We start from the raw sequence: 17268 nt of genomic DNA, 5'->3' as shown, positions 1-17268 counted from the left end.
CTTTGATGCTAACATTGGATTGAATAGAGGTCAATGGGAGATGGTGTCGGCTATTTGAGTAGCAGTGGCTATGTTAAGAGAGAAGCAAATTCCAACGACGGTGCTAAAATAATAAAACTTTTAGAGTTTATTCAGTATTTAGTATTTTTAAAAAATTATAATTAATTACTAATGTGATATATACGTGAATTGCCACGTAAATGTCACATCAACATTAATCATCCACATCATCAAAATTAACTAACTATTAACTTTTTCATTCACTTCTAAATAATTTGACAAAAATCAAAAGTTGGAGGGTTAAATGAAGCAAAAAAGAAGAAGAAGAAAGAGGATTAAAATGATTTTTTTTGTGTAGTTTGAGGGTTAAAAAGGTCATTATGTCAAATTATTTTAAGAAAATGATAAATCTCAAAATTATACATGAACTTTGATTTAATGCAATTATATACATGAAACTTTAATTTTGATTAAATCATGTACATCTAAAGAAATAAATAATCAAATTATTTTTATATTGGATAAATATAATTATTTGTGTATGCAATATATAAAAATAAAATGATTCTATATCAATAACTGTGTTAATAATTTTTGAGAATTAGATCAAATCAAAATGTCATTTATAAAATTGTCCAAAATCAAAGTTCATGTACAAAATTGCATATTAAATCGAAGTTCATGTATAATTGATATTTATTTTTTAAAAAATTTTATAATAATAACTAATATGTGATCCATGCGATGCACGAGTTACATTTATTTATCTAATTATGTGACTTTTAAGAATTAATTTAGTTTGATATATAAATGATAATATTTTTATTATTATTAACAATTACCTAAATAAAAATATTATAAAATTTTACAGAATATTTTTTATATAATATTATTATAGGTTTTAATTATATATGCTGTCCCTCCCCAACTTATAAATAGGAAAATAATACGCTTCAGCGCAGAGGCGAAGCTAAAAAAATTTTTTAGGAGGCCAAAATTAAATTGTAATTTTTACGATAGAAAAAATGCAATTCTACCATTTTAATAGGCTATATCTTTATAATTTTTAAAGGATTAAATCAAATTTTTATATTTTTAAGGGGTCAAAGTACAATTTTATATTTACTAATTTAAATTTTAAAAATTTTAAAGGGGCCATATAGAAAATTTTTCATTTTAAGGGGGCCGGGGCCCCTGCCAGTCCCCCAATTTCACCACTGCTTCAGCACATTCAAATCCACGCCCTCCTGCATTGATAATAATATCAATATCAATCAAGTTAAAATTCAATCTACAAATATCTTTCGAACTAAAATACATCTAAACCAAATATTTTCTATATTATATTTATTACAACACCAAAACATTTTCATATTTCAAAAAAAAATACACGTCATTAACCTGAAATCTTTCTACTAATTACATTCTATCTATATCATTATCTCCTTTGCTGAAGATGCTCTCTGCAACCTAACCCTTTTATCATTATTCCCTAACGAATTTCTATCAAAATCACAATTTTAGTCGAATTTCTATCGAAATCACAATTTTAGTTAATTCAGAATTTCAATGGCTTTTTACAAGATAAATATTTTTTTTGGTACAAAGACAAATATTTACTTTATAATTATTCTGCTATTATATTTTATTATTTTTAGAAGAATAATTATATAAAATAATTTTCTAAAATCATATTTAAATAAACAATCTAACAATTAAGAGATCAAAAGCCAGTTATCAAACTGCCATCAAAATCACAACTTTGTAGTCAGATTTGATAATAATATTCTGCCAATGTTGATGTCATAAAAGTCTTGAGCCAAGCTTTGTTGCCAAGTCTTTAGCCGTCAATGCTTAAGAGGAAAGCATTCGCACGTTGGCTCTAGTTAGCATATGTCCATGATAGTTCCTAGGTATTACTGCAATGGCCACTGTACAATAAATTAACCCTTTTTTATTATTTTAACTACTTGCTCCACAGGCGAAGTCCAAGAAGTTATATTTTGGGCTATTGGTCTCGGTTCAGAGGAGTAGAGATATGTGCTCATGAACTCATGGCATCCATGGAAGCTTCATTCCAAACTTGTATTGGATTTTTTTTTTCATGTCCCTCTGCTCGCGTTTTGAGAAATTGAGAGAATAAAATAAGAAAAAAAATACTTAGCAGATTTTGATGAACTGTTACCAAAATTCTTATCATCATTTTCATTACACATCAAATACAATATATAGGTGTAGTGGCTACAAATAATTCAACAAACCTCGCTAAAACACCTTGAAAATACAAAGATGAAACTTATACATAAACTGTTTAGGTAAAGGTCAATACCTAAAAAGTCAAATCAATACTAACTCTGCTTGTTTTGACAAGTAAACTCAAACAAGCAGACTAATTACAAAATATCATTAGGAGAATATGCAAACCCCTCTTGTAATACATTTGGGGGTTCGCCTACAACTCATAACAGCTCACATTTGACTTAGCAAGCAATTCAGGTTGAGCTCGCATCTTTTTATGAGCTCGCACTTTTAGTTGAGCACGCAAATGTAGAGCTCGCAGACCTGCTTGAGCTCGCAACTTCAAGTGAGCTCGCAACTTCGCGGGAAGAGTTCGCCACTGCATGAATGGCCACTTCACAACACTCCTCCTTGGCAACAACGTTGCGAACTCCAATATCATCTCTCAGCCTCTCAAACCTCATTCTTCTAAGAGGTTTTGTGAGAATATCAGCAAGTTGAACATCTGAACTGCAATGAACCAGCTTGACTTCATTCGATTGCTCGACTTCATGCACAAAATGATACTTTATCTTGAAGTGTTTTGCCTTTCCATGGAAGAAGAGATTCTTTGCAATTGCAACAACAAATTGATTAATATATCTCTGTTGCCTCCACTTGCTTCAAATTCAAATCAAACACTCCTTTCTTTTTACATACAGGGTTTGCAGACACTCCTTTCAAATCTCAAGCTCGCTAAATGCTTGTCAACTCTCTCATTCCAGGTTTGCGGAGCTTATTTTGTCCCATACAAAGCTTTATTTAGCTTGCAAACCATATACTCTTCATCATCAACTACAAATCCCTATGGCTATTCAACATAAACTTCCTCATTTACAATACCATTGAGGAATGCAAACTTTACATCAAGTTGATGTTTCTTCCACCCTTTTTGAGCTGTCATAGTCAGTATCAATCTGATGTAGTCTGGCTACTGGTGCAAAGTTTTTAACATAGTCAACACAATATTGTTGACTAAATCCTTTTGCAACTAATCTAGATTTGGGTCTGTTCATTGAACCATCAACATTTAACTTTGTTTTTTAGACCAATTTTACACCAATGACCTTCTTGCAAACTGGTCTACTGTAGTCATACCTGGTTAAGCTCTTTTCTCTAGCTTACTCCTTTTGACAGCATGAGTTAGAGCATAACACAAACAACCAAAGATCTTCAGGTGTGACACTAATGTCTTGAACCCAAACCATCCTTCAAACGGTGTCATACCCTTCACAACTTCTTTTGGCAATCTGTTGAGCAGATAAACAGAGGTGTTCGCAGCTTTAGCCTACCCACAACTTATTTGGTAGCTTCTTCTCGAACAACAAACATCTTAACATATCCATAATCGTTCTATTTTTCCTTTCACACACACCATTTTACTGAGGGGTGTATGCGTTTGTCAACTAATGCTCGATTCCAACATCTTCACAAAACTTCTGAAACTTCTCAGAAGTATGCTCGTCCCATTATTTGACCTGAATATTCTCATCTTGCAATAAGCTTTGTAATAGCCCAATTTGCCCGTTTCCCATTCTGAATAAGCAAAAAAAAATAAGAAAAAATAATTAAATACCCACAGTCCAAATACATAGGCCCAACGTGGCCCAAATTGTTTTTAACCTAAACACTAACCTAGCCCAATATCCCCAACCCAATTAACCTAACACCTAACCCTGGCCCTAATCATCTAAACCCAAAACAAAATCACAAACAGAAACCCTAGGGTTTCTGGAAACTAAGTCGCCGTAACAGCCTTGCAACGCGCCGCCTTCGGCCTTCCTCTCTACGCGGGCCATGCCACCACCTCCGTACTCTAGTACCTGCAGCAAACAACAAACCAAGGCAGCAAAAAAGGAAGAAGACAAAATAGCAAAAAAGAATGAGATTTTTGTATTTTTCTCCTTTTATTATTCTGTATTTTCGTTATAAAATGGATTGTAAACCGAACGAAAAGAGGGACTCCCACTCTACTGTATCAGAAAAAAAAACACAAAAACAATACAAAGATAAAAAAAATTTCAAAAACAGCAAATATAGCATACTTTTGAGGTGATTTCCGATTCGGATTTTCCCTTTTCTCTTCTTTATAATTTTTCTTTTTTCTTTTATTTTGTTTTCATAAACTAAGTAAAAAATAAAAGGAGAAAGAAAAGGGACTTACAGGGAATCTATCGTATTCTCGTCGACTCAAATCGCCGTTCGTGGCAGAGCCATGGCAAAGGAGTGGCGGATTCGGGCAAGGGAACGAGCGGCCGAATCCCCAACGAAGGCAGAATTAGTTTTTTTTAATTTAGGGGCTACAATTGTTTTTTTAGGTAAAATTCCGTTTAAATAACGTCATAATACGACGTCGTTTTGAGCTAGGGTTCCTAGCGTCAAAACGACGCCATTTAGTGGCCATGACCCGCGCAGTGACCCGACCCGGGGAAGTATCCGCGCGTTTTGGCCTCTGTTGGGTGATTTGCGCAAACGGCCCTCTCTTTTTTGTGGCGTGTTCGGATCAGTTTCATTTTTCTTTTTAATTTTGCCTTGTAATTTGTTTCTCGTTTTATTTTAGTCCATGCCGCAACCCAGCATTTTGGAGGGCTGGGAATATTTCCGGATTAACCCTCCATGTTATTCGCGCATTGTACGTTGGCCCTTATTTTGTTTATTTATGTTATTCCCCGATTAATTTCGTTTTAGTTACAATTTAATCCTCTTTTGTGTTATTGGTTTCTCTTTAATTAGTTTAATATTATTATTATTTTTATTTTTAATGTTACTGTCATTATGATTGTTGATGATATTATTTATACTAATCTACATACACTTATCTACCTATTTATATATGTATACATCATTTTTTATGTATTAATATTTTAAGTTTTTATATTGTCATATATTAGTATCTCATTTCGTTATATTCTATCGGTACTATAAATAACCATTTTAGAGTTATTATACATTTGGTTTTTAATCTATTATGTATTATGGCTTTAAAATCATGGTGTATTATTATTTCAAAGTTACTATGTATTATTATTTAAGGTTATCGTATATTCATTTTATTGTTTTAATTATAATTTGTATATATTTTAATGTTCTCATTTTTTATAATATTTTTTTCTTGCACTTTACTGTGTTTTTTTTAATTATGTTCTTTATAAAAATAAAACTCTCATATATGTATTATTTGCTTTAAATTTATTTTCGCATACGGTTTATTAATGATCATTCCCATTTTCTCATGCTATTTATTTCTTAAATTATTTTCAAATTTGAATGTTTTATTTATGTTTTTGTAAATCTGCTTGATTTTTAATTAGTTTCCTCTTATTAGCTAATGTTGATATTTACATAATGTATGAAATTATTATTGTTATGCTTGTTTGTATTTGTTTATTAATTGCTTATTATCCATTGGTGTACATTTTAATTTACGAATCACCATTTCGTGTTGTACTTTATCATTCTATCGCATTTTATTCGCTTAAAAGGTTATTTTTCATATCATTTAAATATCAAAAGCATTTTTACTCAAAAAGATTTCAAAATAACGTAATACCCGAAATTTGGAATCTTCGAGAGAATGGAGCCCTAACGTATTGGGTTCCAATTTTCCTCGTTGAATCTAAATAATCGAAAATTTTCTACAATCAAAATGCATAAACCAAAAACTCACTTTCGGGAATTCGATACGTCGTGTCCTAATGTATTGGATATGACGTGTCATTTTCTCGAAATGAATATTTAAATAATAAGGGTTATATTCAATGCTAGGAATTTAGAGAAATTATGCTCTAACGTATTAGGTTTCAATTTTTCATCTGACTTAAAGCAGCTAAATATCCCTTTTTTCACTCCACCGCAAGAGTTTTGAAAATCAAAAGACAAGCTCATTCTCGAGGACTAAAAATGTCGTGTCCTGATGTACTGGGCGTGACATCTTATTACTCTGAGACGAGAAGGTCTTTAGCATTCATCTCGATTTATCCAAGCATCTTTTATAAAATTAACATTAATAAAAGGGAGGATCATAATTTTTAAAATTCTTCACGAATTTTCAATATTCGAAATTAGGACCTTAATCAATCAATTCGGTACCAATTTTGGGCGTTACGAGGGTGCCAACCCTTCATTGTGTGTAACCGACTCCCAAACCTATTTTCTCAAAATTCGTAGACCAAAAAATCGTTTTCAATGTGATCCGATCACACCTCTTTAAGAGATCGGTGGCGACTTCCATTTTTGTTTTTAAGTCGACGACCAAATTTTTTGTTTTTCAAAAAATGGTTTCGACAAGCTTGATTCTCAACAACAACTTTTAAACTTTCAAAAGACCTCAACAACTTCAGACTTGGCCTTCAAAAAATACACCCAACAATATCTAGTGTAATCATCAATAAACAAAATGAAGTACCTGCTATTGCTAAGTGAAGTAGCCTTCATTGGTCCACATACATCAGTGTGAACTAGATGTAGCTTCTCAGTAGCTCGCCATGCCTTGTTCCTAGAAAATGGAAGTCTTGGTTGCTTCCCAAACTAACATACCTCGCGCACTGTAGTTCTCTCTTCAGCTTCAGACATATTCTCAACCAAACCTAGCTTATACAACATACCAAACGATTTGTAATTGACATCCCCCAGTCTCTTGTGCCACAAGTCAATACCATCAGTTGAACTAGAGTAAGCTTTAAAGGTAACTAAGTTCCAGTTTAGAACAAAGCTCCTGTCACTTATTTTCACTAACATAAGCTCATGAACAGTTAAATCAGATACAACACATTTATACTTTCTAAAAACAATAGAATAATTCTTCTCAACAAGTTGACCAACACTAAGCAAGTTCTGATCTATATCAGGTACAAAAAGAACATCAGTAATAACTTTTGTACCTGCAAAAGTGCTAACTTGAACATCTCTCTTTCTTTTTGCTTCAATAATCTGGCCATTTCCAACTCTGAATCTCGAATTGAAGGATTTGTCAATTCTTTTGAACATGCTTTCATCTGAAACAATGCGGTTCGCACAACCACTGTCAATCAACCAATTTTTCTTTACATGGTTGTTTACTGCAAACCATGAGGCAGTAAATGTGAGCTCCTCCTGAGCTTGATTTTCTTCAGCAACTTGAGCCTGATTAGGTTGCTACGGTTGCTGTTGCACTTTGTTTTTACAAATTCTAAAATCATGGTCAAATTGTTTACAATTTTTACATTATACACCAGGTCTTGTCCAGTAAAACTTTTCTGAATGACCCATCTTCTTGCAATTCGAGCATAGTGGATACTTTTTCTTTTCACCATCTCTTTTGCTTGATTCTATTTCTTCTTGCCTTTGTTGCTTAAAGAACATGGAGTCTCATTATTCTTTGCTTAGTAAGCACCTTCTACGTGCCCTTCTTCTCTGTTCGCTCTTTTTTGCTCCTATGCATATAGAGCATTGATGAGCTCTGAAAGAGAAACTGTTGTCAAATCTCTCGAGTCCTCTAATGATAAGATCTTAGACTCATAATTTTCTGTTAAAGTGGTGATGACGTTTCAACAACCCTTTGATCACTAAACTGATCACCAAGCAGCCTTATATTGTTAACAATGGACATGGTCCTATCTGTATACTACTTGATCATTTCAGTCTCCTTTATCTTCAAGTTTTCAAAGTCTCTTCTCAAATTCAAAAGTTGTTGTTGCCTTGTCTTTTTAGTCCCCTGGAACTCCTCCTTCAATCTATCCCAAGCTTCTTTGGGAGTTTCACAAGCCATGATTCTTGTGAAAATAACATCAGACACACCACTTTGAAGGCAAGACAAAGTCTTATACTTCTTAGCAGCCTCATTGTTGTGTTGTCTAATTTGAGCTATCGTTGTTTTAGCTCGCAATGGTGGTGGTTCTCTGTCTGAAATCAACAACTTCCAACAAATCATATGTCTGAAGATATGTCTTCATTTTCACTCTGCAAATATAGTAGTTTTCTCCAGCAAATATAGGAGGCAAAGGTGGTGTAAAACTTCAAGATGACATTGCAATACGAAAAAGATACAGTCAACACTTTTTTTCAACAATAAAAAACACTCACAAGGCCCCCAAAGACTAAGGCTCTTGATACCAATTGTTGGCGTTTTGAGAAGTTGAGAGAATAAAATAAGAAAAAAGTACTTAGCAGATTTTGATAAACTGCTATCAAAATTCTCATCATCATTTTCATTACACATGAAATACAATATATAGGTGTAGTAGTTACAGATAATTCAACAAACCCCACTAAAACACCTTGAAAATACAAAGATGAAACTTATACATAAATTGATTAGGTAAAGGTTACTACCTAAAAAAGTCAAATCAATACTAACTCTACTTGTTTTGACAAGTAAACTCAAACAAGTAGACTAATTACAAAATATCGTTATCAGAATATGCGAACCTTTCTTGTAATACATTTGGGGGTTTGCCAACCACTTATAACAGCTCACATTTGACTTAGCAAGCAATTTAAGTTGAGCTCGCATCTTTTTATGAGCTCGCACTTTTAGTTGAGCTCGCAACTTTTGGTGAGCTCACAAATGTAGAACTCGTAGACCTGTTTGAGCTCGCAACTTCAAGTGAGCTCGCAACTTCGTAGGAAGAGTTCGCCACTGCATGAATGGCCACTTCACAACACCCTTAAATACTGTCATTTTTCTGGCCTTTCATAGTTTACAAGAAGTCCATGGTATAAAACTCAGGCCTAAGAAATTACTAAAGATCGGAACAACCTTCATGACAGTCTACCACCATTTTACAAATGATTTGAACTCAACAGAATCAAGACAATAGTTAAACATGGACACTCTCCATGTCACTTGGGCGGAAGGGTAAAAGTAGATCAGGATATGTTCAACTGTTTTGTTGTTATTGCCACATCTAAAAAAACCTACTGGCAAACTTTTGCATCATGAAACATAATTATCATTTGAAGGAATAACATCTCGGCAAGCTCTTTAAATAAAGTGCTTAATCTTTACCAAGATATTGAAGTTCCATATACTTGCCCATTCAGGCTTTCTGCCATGTGGCCTGCGAGATAATCTTTCCTTTTTTGTTGTCTCTATTGTGTTTTAAGTATAAATGATACCTCATTTTAACATCATACTTGTCGTTTTGAAAGAAATACCCAACCAAAATGTCGTTGATGGACAGAGGGTCGAGCGAGATCTGTTAGATTGAGTCAACTTCCTTTGGGTGAAAAAGGAGACAAAAAAGATCTAGGAAGGGGAACGATCAAATATCTCTATTTTTTGAATAATTCAAATTCACAAATAAATTCAAAATTGTCTATTATCTATGAATTATCGCACTATTATTATCCAAATTTGTTGGAAATTCAAATTTCTAAAAGAATATTTCAAAATTTCTAATCATTTTCAATATTTAAATTTCCAAAAATTCAAATTCGAATTCGATAAAATTCTTTTTAAAAATATATATCATAAAAATTATAAACATTATATAATCGGTGGATTTGAATATCTAAATAAGTAATGTAAATTTGAATAATGGATATTTAAGGTATCTCTATCTACATTCGTTCTAAACCCACAGTAGATGTGATTTTAATATCCGAATTGAAAATTTAAATTTTCATCCCAAAATTTTTTTTATTTCAGACTTTATTCAGCTCGATTGTAAAAATGTCCAAGTATGAAGGGGGTGAGCTAATTTTGCATTCTAGTAGCCTTGGAACTCATTTTTCTTCCCATATATAAACACATTCCATGTTTTTGATACACCATTGAATCCCTATGTTGAGAAATGAGAGCTTCGGTCAAACTATTCCAAGCCAAAGAGGGAGCTCGGGTAGGGGAGGCGTTGAAAGGTGAAGAGAAAGTAAAGTATATTCCCTTCCTAAATTCAACCAAGGGGCATTTGGGTTTTTGATGAGTCGTCATGCCTGTTTAGCAATGAAAGCGAATTGATGTATGATAAGTTTTTTAAAGCAATACATCCTCCACTCCTTTTCCTCGTAAGCTTGGAGCAGTCCGTCCATTGAGTTTTCCCATGTTCGTCATCTAAGCCCCCGCCACCAAAATAGGTTAAAGAGTAAGCTTAGGTCATTACAACAAAGAAAATTGGTAGTTTAAAATGTATGATGAAAACTAAGAAGAGGACACCACTTTAATAAACACTTCACGGCCTGTTTGAAACAGTAACCTTCATTTCCAATTTTACACTTTGGATTTGACTTTTTCAAGAGAAATCTTAAGGCTTTTTCTTTTCTTTTTTTTTTTTGTTTTTTTCCCCGAATAGATGGGAGGCCAAGATACTTCCAGTTTAGGTCTAGGAAAGTAACTCCAAGGTTTTGTTGGATGGACTGCTGAAAAGTCTTGTATCAAGTGACAAGAAAATCGCCGATTGAGAGATGTTAACCTCTTGCCTCAAAGCCTCTTGAAAGAGATCTAGCTAAAATATTTCTAATAGCGATACAACTTCCTTCACTAGCTTCTACAGTCGTCTGAAAATAGGAGGTGGAAAAGGGTGGTAGAATATCTATTATACGGGTGAATCCAATGGGGGAAGGAAGGCCTCTTGGTTTTAGACCCCTTATTGTTTAGTTATACAATTTAATCCTTTTAACAGATAATTTTTAAATTTGCCCCCCCCCCCAACAATTTATATTCTTATACTATCCCACAACCAAAATTTTCTAGATTCGCTCGATTTATTAGTTTTATAGTCATTAAGAAAGCCTTCATGACTTACTTTATCAAGGAGAAATAAGAGGACGTTACCAGTGATGGTGAATAGACAAGGGGAGAGTAGGTACCCTTGGTAGGGTTGAGTATTCGATTGAGTCGAGTCGAATCAAATAAAAAAATTTCGAGTTAATCGAGTTGAGAAATCCTATTTAGCAACCAAATTCAATTTGAAAATTTTTCAAATCGAATCTAATCGAGTCAAAAAATTACGAATCAAGTCGAGTCGAGTTAATGAATCTTATTATTTATACTCAATGTTTTGTTTACATGGACCAAGTATTTATCTAGTAGACGAAGTACAAAATTATTTAACTACATAAACAATATAATAGTCTTAGTTTTTAACTTAATAGGTAAATATTTATCAAAACAATATAATTTTGTCTTTTAACTTAATGGTTTTGACTTTTAACTTTAGAAAAAATAAAAATTTATCAAAACGACGTAGTTTTGTATTTTCTTATTCAGATTTTCGGATAACTCGAATTGTGTAATTCATATTCGAGTTAAACCAAAAAAAATTATTCGAGTTGATCCGAATAACTCGATTAACTCAAATAACTCGAATTATTTAATTCAAAATTTAAATTTTTTATCGAATTTTTCGAATCGAATTTTGCTCACCCCTCCTTAGCTCATCCGCTTTCAAGTGAGAAACCCTCCATGCTAGAACCTTGTTGAATTCTAGGATAGTGTTGAATTCTATCCATTCCTCTGAGCCGGTGGATAGCATTTACCTTTTATGATTTTGGGTGGTGGCATGGAAGAAGCATGTCTTACAATTCCGTTGATTGAACCATTGGATTGTAGAGCATTGGGGCTAATGACATTCCTCCATTTCCATAATTTATCAAGTTGACGTTTTATCTTCATTGCTTCTTCTTTAGATTTAGGAGTGAGTGGTTCTTCTTGGATATAAGCAAGTCTTTTTTATGAGGAAGTCGATGTTTCTTCTAGAGTTTCCATGCTTGTAAGCCATGGTGAATGGCTAATAATTTCTCATTTAAGGTGATTTAAGAGTTGAGAGAACGAGGAGTTAGCCATTTCCCTTAAATTAGCTCTTCGTATTCTTAATCCAAGGTCCATTTGAGCTGGAACTTAAACATTCTATAGTGAAAGTTGTTATTGATGGGAGAGTGATCCGAGTGGATGGTGGGTCAGCAACTCCAAAGGCCGAAGAAAAGAGATCAATCCATTTCTCCTTACATACCATCCTGTCTAACTTTTACTGGATTGCCTAGATGCCTATTCAATTATTAGACCAAGTGACAGCACCTCCACTAATGTGCATGTCTATGCGATTGGAATCATCAATCCATTAGCTAAAAGATGCATTTTCTTGGTACAACTTGGTTCTCTTTTATTTTTTTGTCCTCAAGGTTTTTAATAGCAGTGAAGTCTCCTAAACGGCTCTAGGCTAGAAGAGAGCCCTCCCTCTCAAGTTTTTGATTTGATTTAGCACCTCAATTTTATTCCCTCAATAAGGGATTCCATAAGCAAAAGGTTATGTCCACCTCTAATAAATATGAATGTTGTAGGGGCGATGGGACGAAAGTCCTAGTTTTCTATCGGTTCTTATGCATTGTAACTTTAATCATCATTTACGGATATAATTTTTTTATGGAAAGTTGAATTCTATTTCTTTTCAAAATTAAAATTCAATCAATTATTATCAATTATATATTAGCAATAAATATCTTTAGGATACATTTATGAATAATGAAAACACAATGAACTGAAAACTATCCTAAAAAAGGGGAAGTAATTGTAATTTTGTGAAGAATCTACTCAACACCTTAACTTAGTGCCAAGTCTAAAACAGATAACTCTCCATTATAGTAAGTACATCTTTGGATATCGTCATTAATATTTCCGAGATATTTTGCCTTTTAGGCCTCATTGTTAAATTTTTCGTTGGTTTGATTCACTCAAAAAACCAGAATCCGACATGTTTATTGGAAACCAATATAAAATGAATTAGGGTTCATGCATCTATTGAGCTCTTGAATTTTGTCCCCCTATATATATAAACCCATATCCATCCTCCGTCCACATCATACCCCAAAACATTATTTGCTTGCTAAAGAAAAAAAAAATAGTATAATTTCACATTCACTTTTATAGAAGCCAAGATGGTGGTCGGCTTTGAGAAGGCAGTTTCCGCTACGAAATCCGTCGTGACCTCCGCCAAGAAGGCACCCACTACTCTCTCCTCCGACCGTGTCATCAACTTCGCTCGGTTTGTCCATCGCCTGCATTGATTTCATCGGCTATTGCATGTTTTTCTTTTCAATCATTTTCACCTCTATTTTATTATTTTTCCCTTTCTGTGGGGGGTTTGTGACTGTTACATTAATCAGTATTCCACTTAAATCCCGCATTGGTGCATGCAGTGCGAGGGATTTTAGATTTATTGGCTAAACCGAAAGCATGATAATAGGATTTGGTTTTATTTCTATTTTTCACAGTGGTGATCCTACCATGTACGAGTCATACTGGAGGCAAATGGGAGAGAAATGCACGATCGTGATCTCTGGCCATAATTTGATGAGCTACTTCAGCAACGCGGGACACTTTTGCTGGTTTTTGATGCCGGAGCTCGATCGTGCCATCCGGAGGTTGCATTGCGTCGTTGGAAATGCAGTGGTTGACGATGATCGATATATCGTGGTAGGCAATGGCTCAACCCAGCTCTTCCAGGCCGTGCTCTACGCCCTCTCTTCTTCCTACGACCCTGACACTGAGCCCCTCAGCGTCGTCGCCGCCGCCCCTTTCTACTCGGTTAGCCCTTTGATAAACTTTTAACCCTTCATTTTGGTTGACACGAGAGATTTTGACTTCTTTTTTGTTTTTTTTTTCTTTTAACCCAGTTAAATCAAAATCAATGTTGTCGTATTGGATTTATTAGGTTCTTATCTTATTGAATGAGGGTGGTTCAGGGACGGGCCAAGGGGTGTTTCCATGTTTATTAGAACATCTTCCATTAATGCATTCGGTTCCATTTTTCAATGACATTGGGAAACGTTTGCATTAAGGGGTTGTCATAAGCGGAATAGACAAATTACTGAGAAAGAAATGGGGACAATGGAACAAACATGTTTTCTTAAAAACATATTAGTTATCAAACATATGCATGCAAGCATTGTTTTTGGATCTTAGGGCGAACATGGTAACATGGACATGTCTTGCTTTTGAAACCATGTGGTGGGTCAACCCCAGATTCTCCACGGTCTGGTGAGAAAACCCACTCACCTTTCGGCTTTTTTTAAAAATTCCTACACCATGTTTATGATTAAAATGACATTTCATGGGCCAAGCTTAATCAAATTTATTAAGCGCCAACTAGGATTTATATGGGTGATTGGACTCCATCATGGTTGTTTGCGGAAAAATACCCAACCATAAACATTCAACACTATATTATAAGCGGTTTTTGAGATACAAAAGCCAGACATTACTCATGTTACGCACGTTTGCCGGAGACCATGGAGATATTCTAAATGATTTGCACATTTTCATGTGTTTCATGTCTCTAGTTTCTTCAAAAGATGAAATTAAACCTGGTGCTGCCACTACCTCGTCTTTTCCGCTTGTTGCCTACCATCTGTTTGCTAAAATTTACCTCTGAATTCACAGTCATATCCAGAGGAAACGGACTTCCTCCGTTCAGGGCTGTACAAATGGGCAGGCGATGCTTACTCCTTTGATAAAGATGGAGCATACATAGAGGTGGTCACTTCGCCCAACAATCCTGATGGTGCAATTCGAGAAGCAGTGGTGAATCGTGATGGTGGTAAACTTATTCACGACTTAGCCTACTATTGGCCTCAATACACCCCCATTACTGGTAAGGCTGATAATGATATTATGCTTTTCACCTTCTCCAAAGCCACTGGACATGCTGGTTCCCGCATCGGGTAAGAATCTCCTGCCATGAAATAATCGAGAAGATGGAAGTTTTTTGTTTTTGTTTTTGTTTTTTTTTTTTTTTTGCGAAATGTTTTGATCATTCAAGTTGTAAGCTTTTTTTATTCTGCAGATGGGCTATCGTTAAGGATATAGAAGTGGCAACCAAGATGGTTAAGTTCATGGAGCTGAGTAGCATTGGGGTGTCGAAAGAATCCCAACTCCGTGCTGCCAAGATTCTCGAAGTGATCAGTGACGACTGCCAGAATTCTGCTCCTGATAAAGAGGAAAATTTCTTTGAATATGGACAGCGGCTCATGTCTGATAGATGGGAAAAGCTGCGTGAGGTGGTTAAACGCAATGGAGTTTTCAGTCTGCCTAAGTACCCTCAAGATTACTGCAACTTCATTGGCAAATACACTGATCCAAGCCCTGGTAAATGACTGATCATATCATTTTGGCATATAATGAAAACAGGTATTTCATTTAACTTGTGAAATTCGGTTTCTTTTTCCTGGTACAGCCTTTGCATGGTTGAAGAGCAAGGACGGGTTGAACTGTGACAATCTCTTAAGAGAGCTTAAGATAGTCACAAGGGGCGGAACAAATTTTGGGGTGGACTCAAATTATACAAGGATTAGCATGCTGAGTCCTGATGAGGATTTTAACCTTCTCTTGGAGAAGTTGTCTGCAATCAAAGGCACCATCATCAATGGAAATAATTAGTTTTGATGAAGATCAAAAGCCTTCGTTCTTCTTTAGGTGTATAGGTTTGAGTCTTTAGACTTCAGCTCCATACGGAGTCAGTATAGAATGCTTTTTTTCTGGGTCTTAAAAAGGTTGGGGCTTATTTCTATGGTTTAAACAGTTCATTCCATCTATTATGGTTTTACATCCATGTTGCTCGTTTAACTATGTTAGTTTTAATTATATTTTAAATGCATGAAAAGTACTTTGACAAATTAAATGTATCACATCAAATCAAACACATACCCAAGCTAAAAGTCTCGACTTTACCCTCTCCAACTAAGCTTGCCAATCCCCCATTGTTTTTTGAATGCTGCTGGCAATAAGAACCTTCTTCCAAAGCTGCTTTTAGAAATCTTAAGTGAAATGAACGGTTGGGATGGGATCTCTTGTCTCCTCTTAACTCTAACAGAATGCAATTTACAGAATCGAAAAAATGTCCCATTGAGGGGACAAATTTACTATTATAATATCTTCCATGTTTCGTTTGCTTTGCTTTGCTGGAACATTTTAATGCTTATTTCATTTTGTTCCTCTAGCTAAAGGCAAAACTTGGGAATTATTCAGTTGACTTTAGCTAGAAACTGTGTGTACAACGTCAGGAATGAAAAGACTTCGGCTCATCCAATAAGCGCATTACGAAACATGTATGAAAGGCCATCTACGTTAAACAATACGCCGTTTGTTCAATCTAAAGATGGCTAAAGGTACTTCAATTATGGATCATATCAATGAGTTCAACATGATACTCGTCAATTAACTTCTGTTGATATTAATTTGATGAAGTCCAAGCGTTGGCATTGTTACAATAACTTCCATCTAGTTTGGATAGGGAAAGAAGTAAACCTCTTGCATTTAAAGATATTTTGTTGTGCTTCATATCTGCATATCGACTCCGATAAAGAGATAAACTAGAACCCAAGACTAGAACGTCTTTTTCATATGGTGGAAATTATTTTAGCTCCTAATTTTGGGATGCTGAGAATAAAAAGATTCTAAGAGGGAGAAATGTAATATTCAATGGAAATGATGTTGTTGGGGATCGAACCGATTAAGCAACGAACAAGTAAAAATAACATAATAAATTAAAAAATTGAAAACACAAATTTAATGTGAAAAAATCACTCCAAAGAAGAAAAAAAATCACAAGTAAAGATAATTTTACTATAATGACAAAAGAACGAAAAGTACAAAAGATAAAGATAAAACTAAATCTTGAAACCCGAAAACAAAGAACCCTCAAAATATAAACACAAAATTCTCTAAAAGTGTTATGAGTTCTAATCTTTAATGGATGTATTTCAAAGGTTGTAAAAGAATATTTTAATAGGCTAAATTCGTAGGTCAAATAAATTATATCAATAAATGTTAAATATATTATACTAATAAATACTAAATCTTCTCAAATATATATATATTTTGTTTAACTGAAATATGAGACATACTCAATAAATGTCTATAAAGATAAATATGTTTAAATGCCACAAGGCTAGATCATAAACATGCCACGGGGCTAGATCATCTACAGCCTGTGACACCAGAGTTTGCTAATGTAGGAAAGCAAGAACGAAACTGTGAACATGTTGAGCTAGAAGAGACTTATGAGGATGATGTGGTTGAAG

General features: G+C 34.4%; 1 protein-coding gene across 1 annotated transcript; it reads left to right on the top strand.

Annotated features, from left to right (window-relative positions):
* The first annotated feature begins 12865 nt into the window (after positions 1–12865).
* LOC107909692 (L-tryptophan--pyruvate aminotransferase 1) lies at positions 12866–15861 on the top strand. The gene is made up of 5 exons (XM_016837315.2): positions 12866–13232; positions 13462–13774; positions 14630–14910; positions 15033–15334; positions 15423–15861. Exons 1-5 carry the CDS (start codon positions 13126–13128, stop codon positions 15623–15625), a joined length of 1206 nt encoding a protein of 401 aa, XP_016692804.1. The 5' UTR covers positions 12866–13125; the 3' UTR covers positions 15626–15861.
* Positions 15862–17268: the final 1407 nt, after the last annotated feature.

Source organism: Gossypium hirsutum, chromosome D02 (genome assembly GCF_007990345.1).
Source record: "Gossypium hirsutum isolate 1008001.06 chromosome D02, Gossypium_hirsutum_v2.1, whole genome shotgun sequence".
NCBI classification, from domain to species: Eukaryota; Viridiplantae; Streptophyta; class Magnoliopsida; order Malvales; family Malvaceae; genus Gossypium; species Gossypium hirsutum.
The sequence above is the reverse complement of the archived record's forward strand: the minus strand, read 5'-3'. Positions and strand labels throughout refer to the sequence as shown.

Coding starts and splice junctions, on each gene's coding strand:
- LOC107909692 (XM_016837315.2), top strand. CDS start 13,126: ATGGTGGTCGGCTTTGAGAAGGCAGTTTCCGCTACGAAATCCGTCGTG. Junction 13,233..13,461: donor CGTGTCATCAACTTCGCTCG/GTTTGTCCATCG, acceptor TATTTTTCACAG/TGGTGATCCTACCATGTACG. Junction 14,911..15,032: donor CATGCTGGTTCCCGCATCGG/GTAAGAATCTCC, acceptor TTTATTCTGCAG/ATGGGCTATCGTTAAGGATA.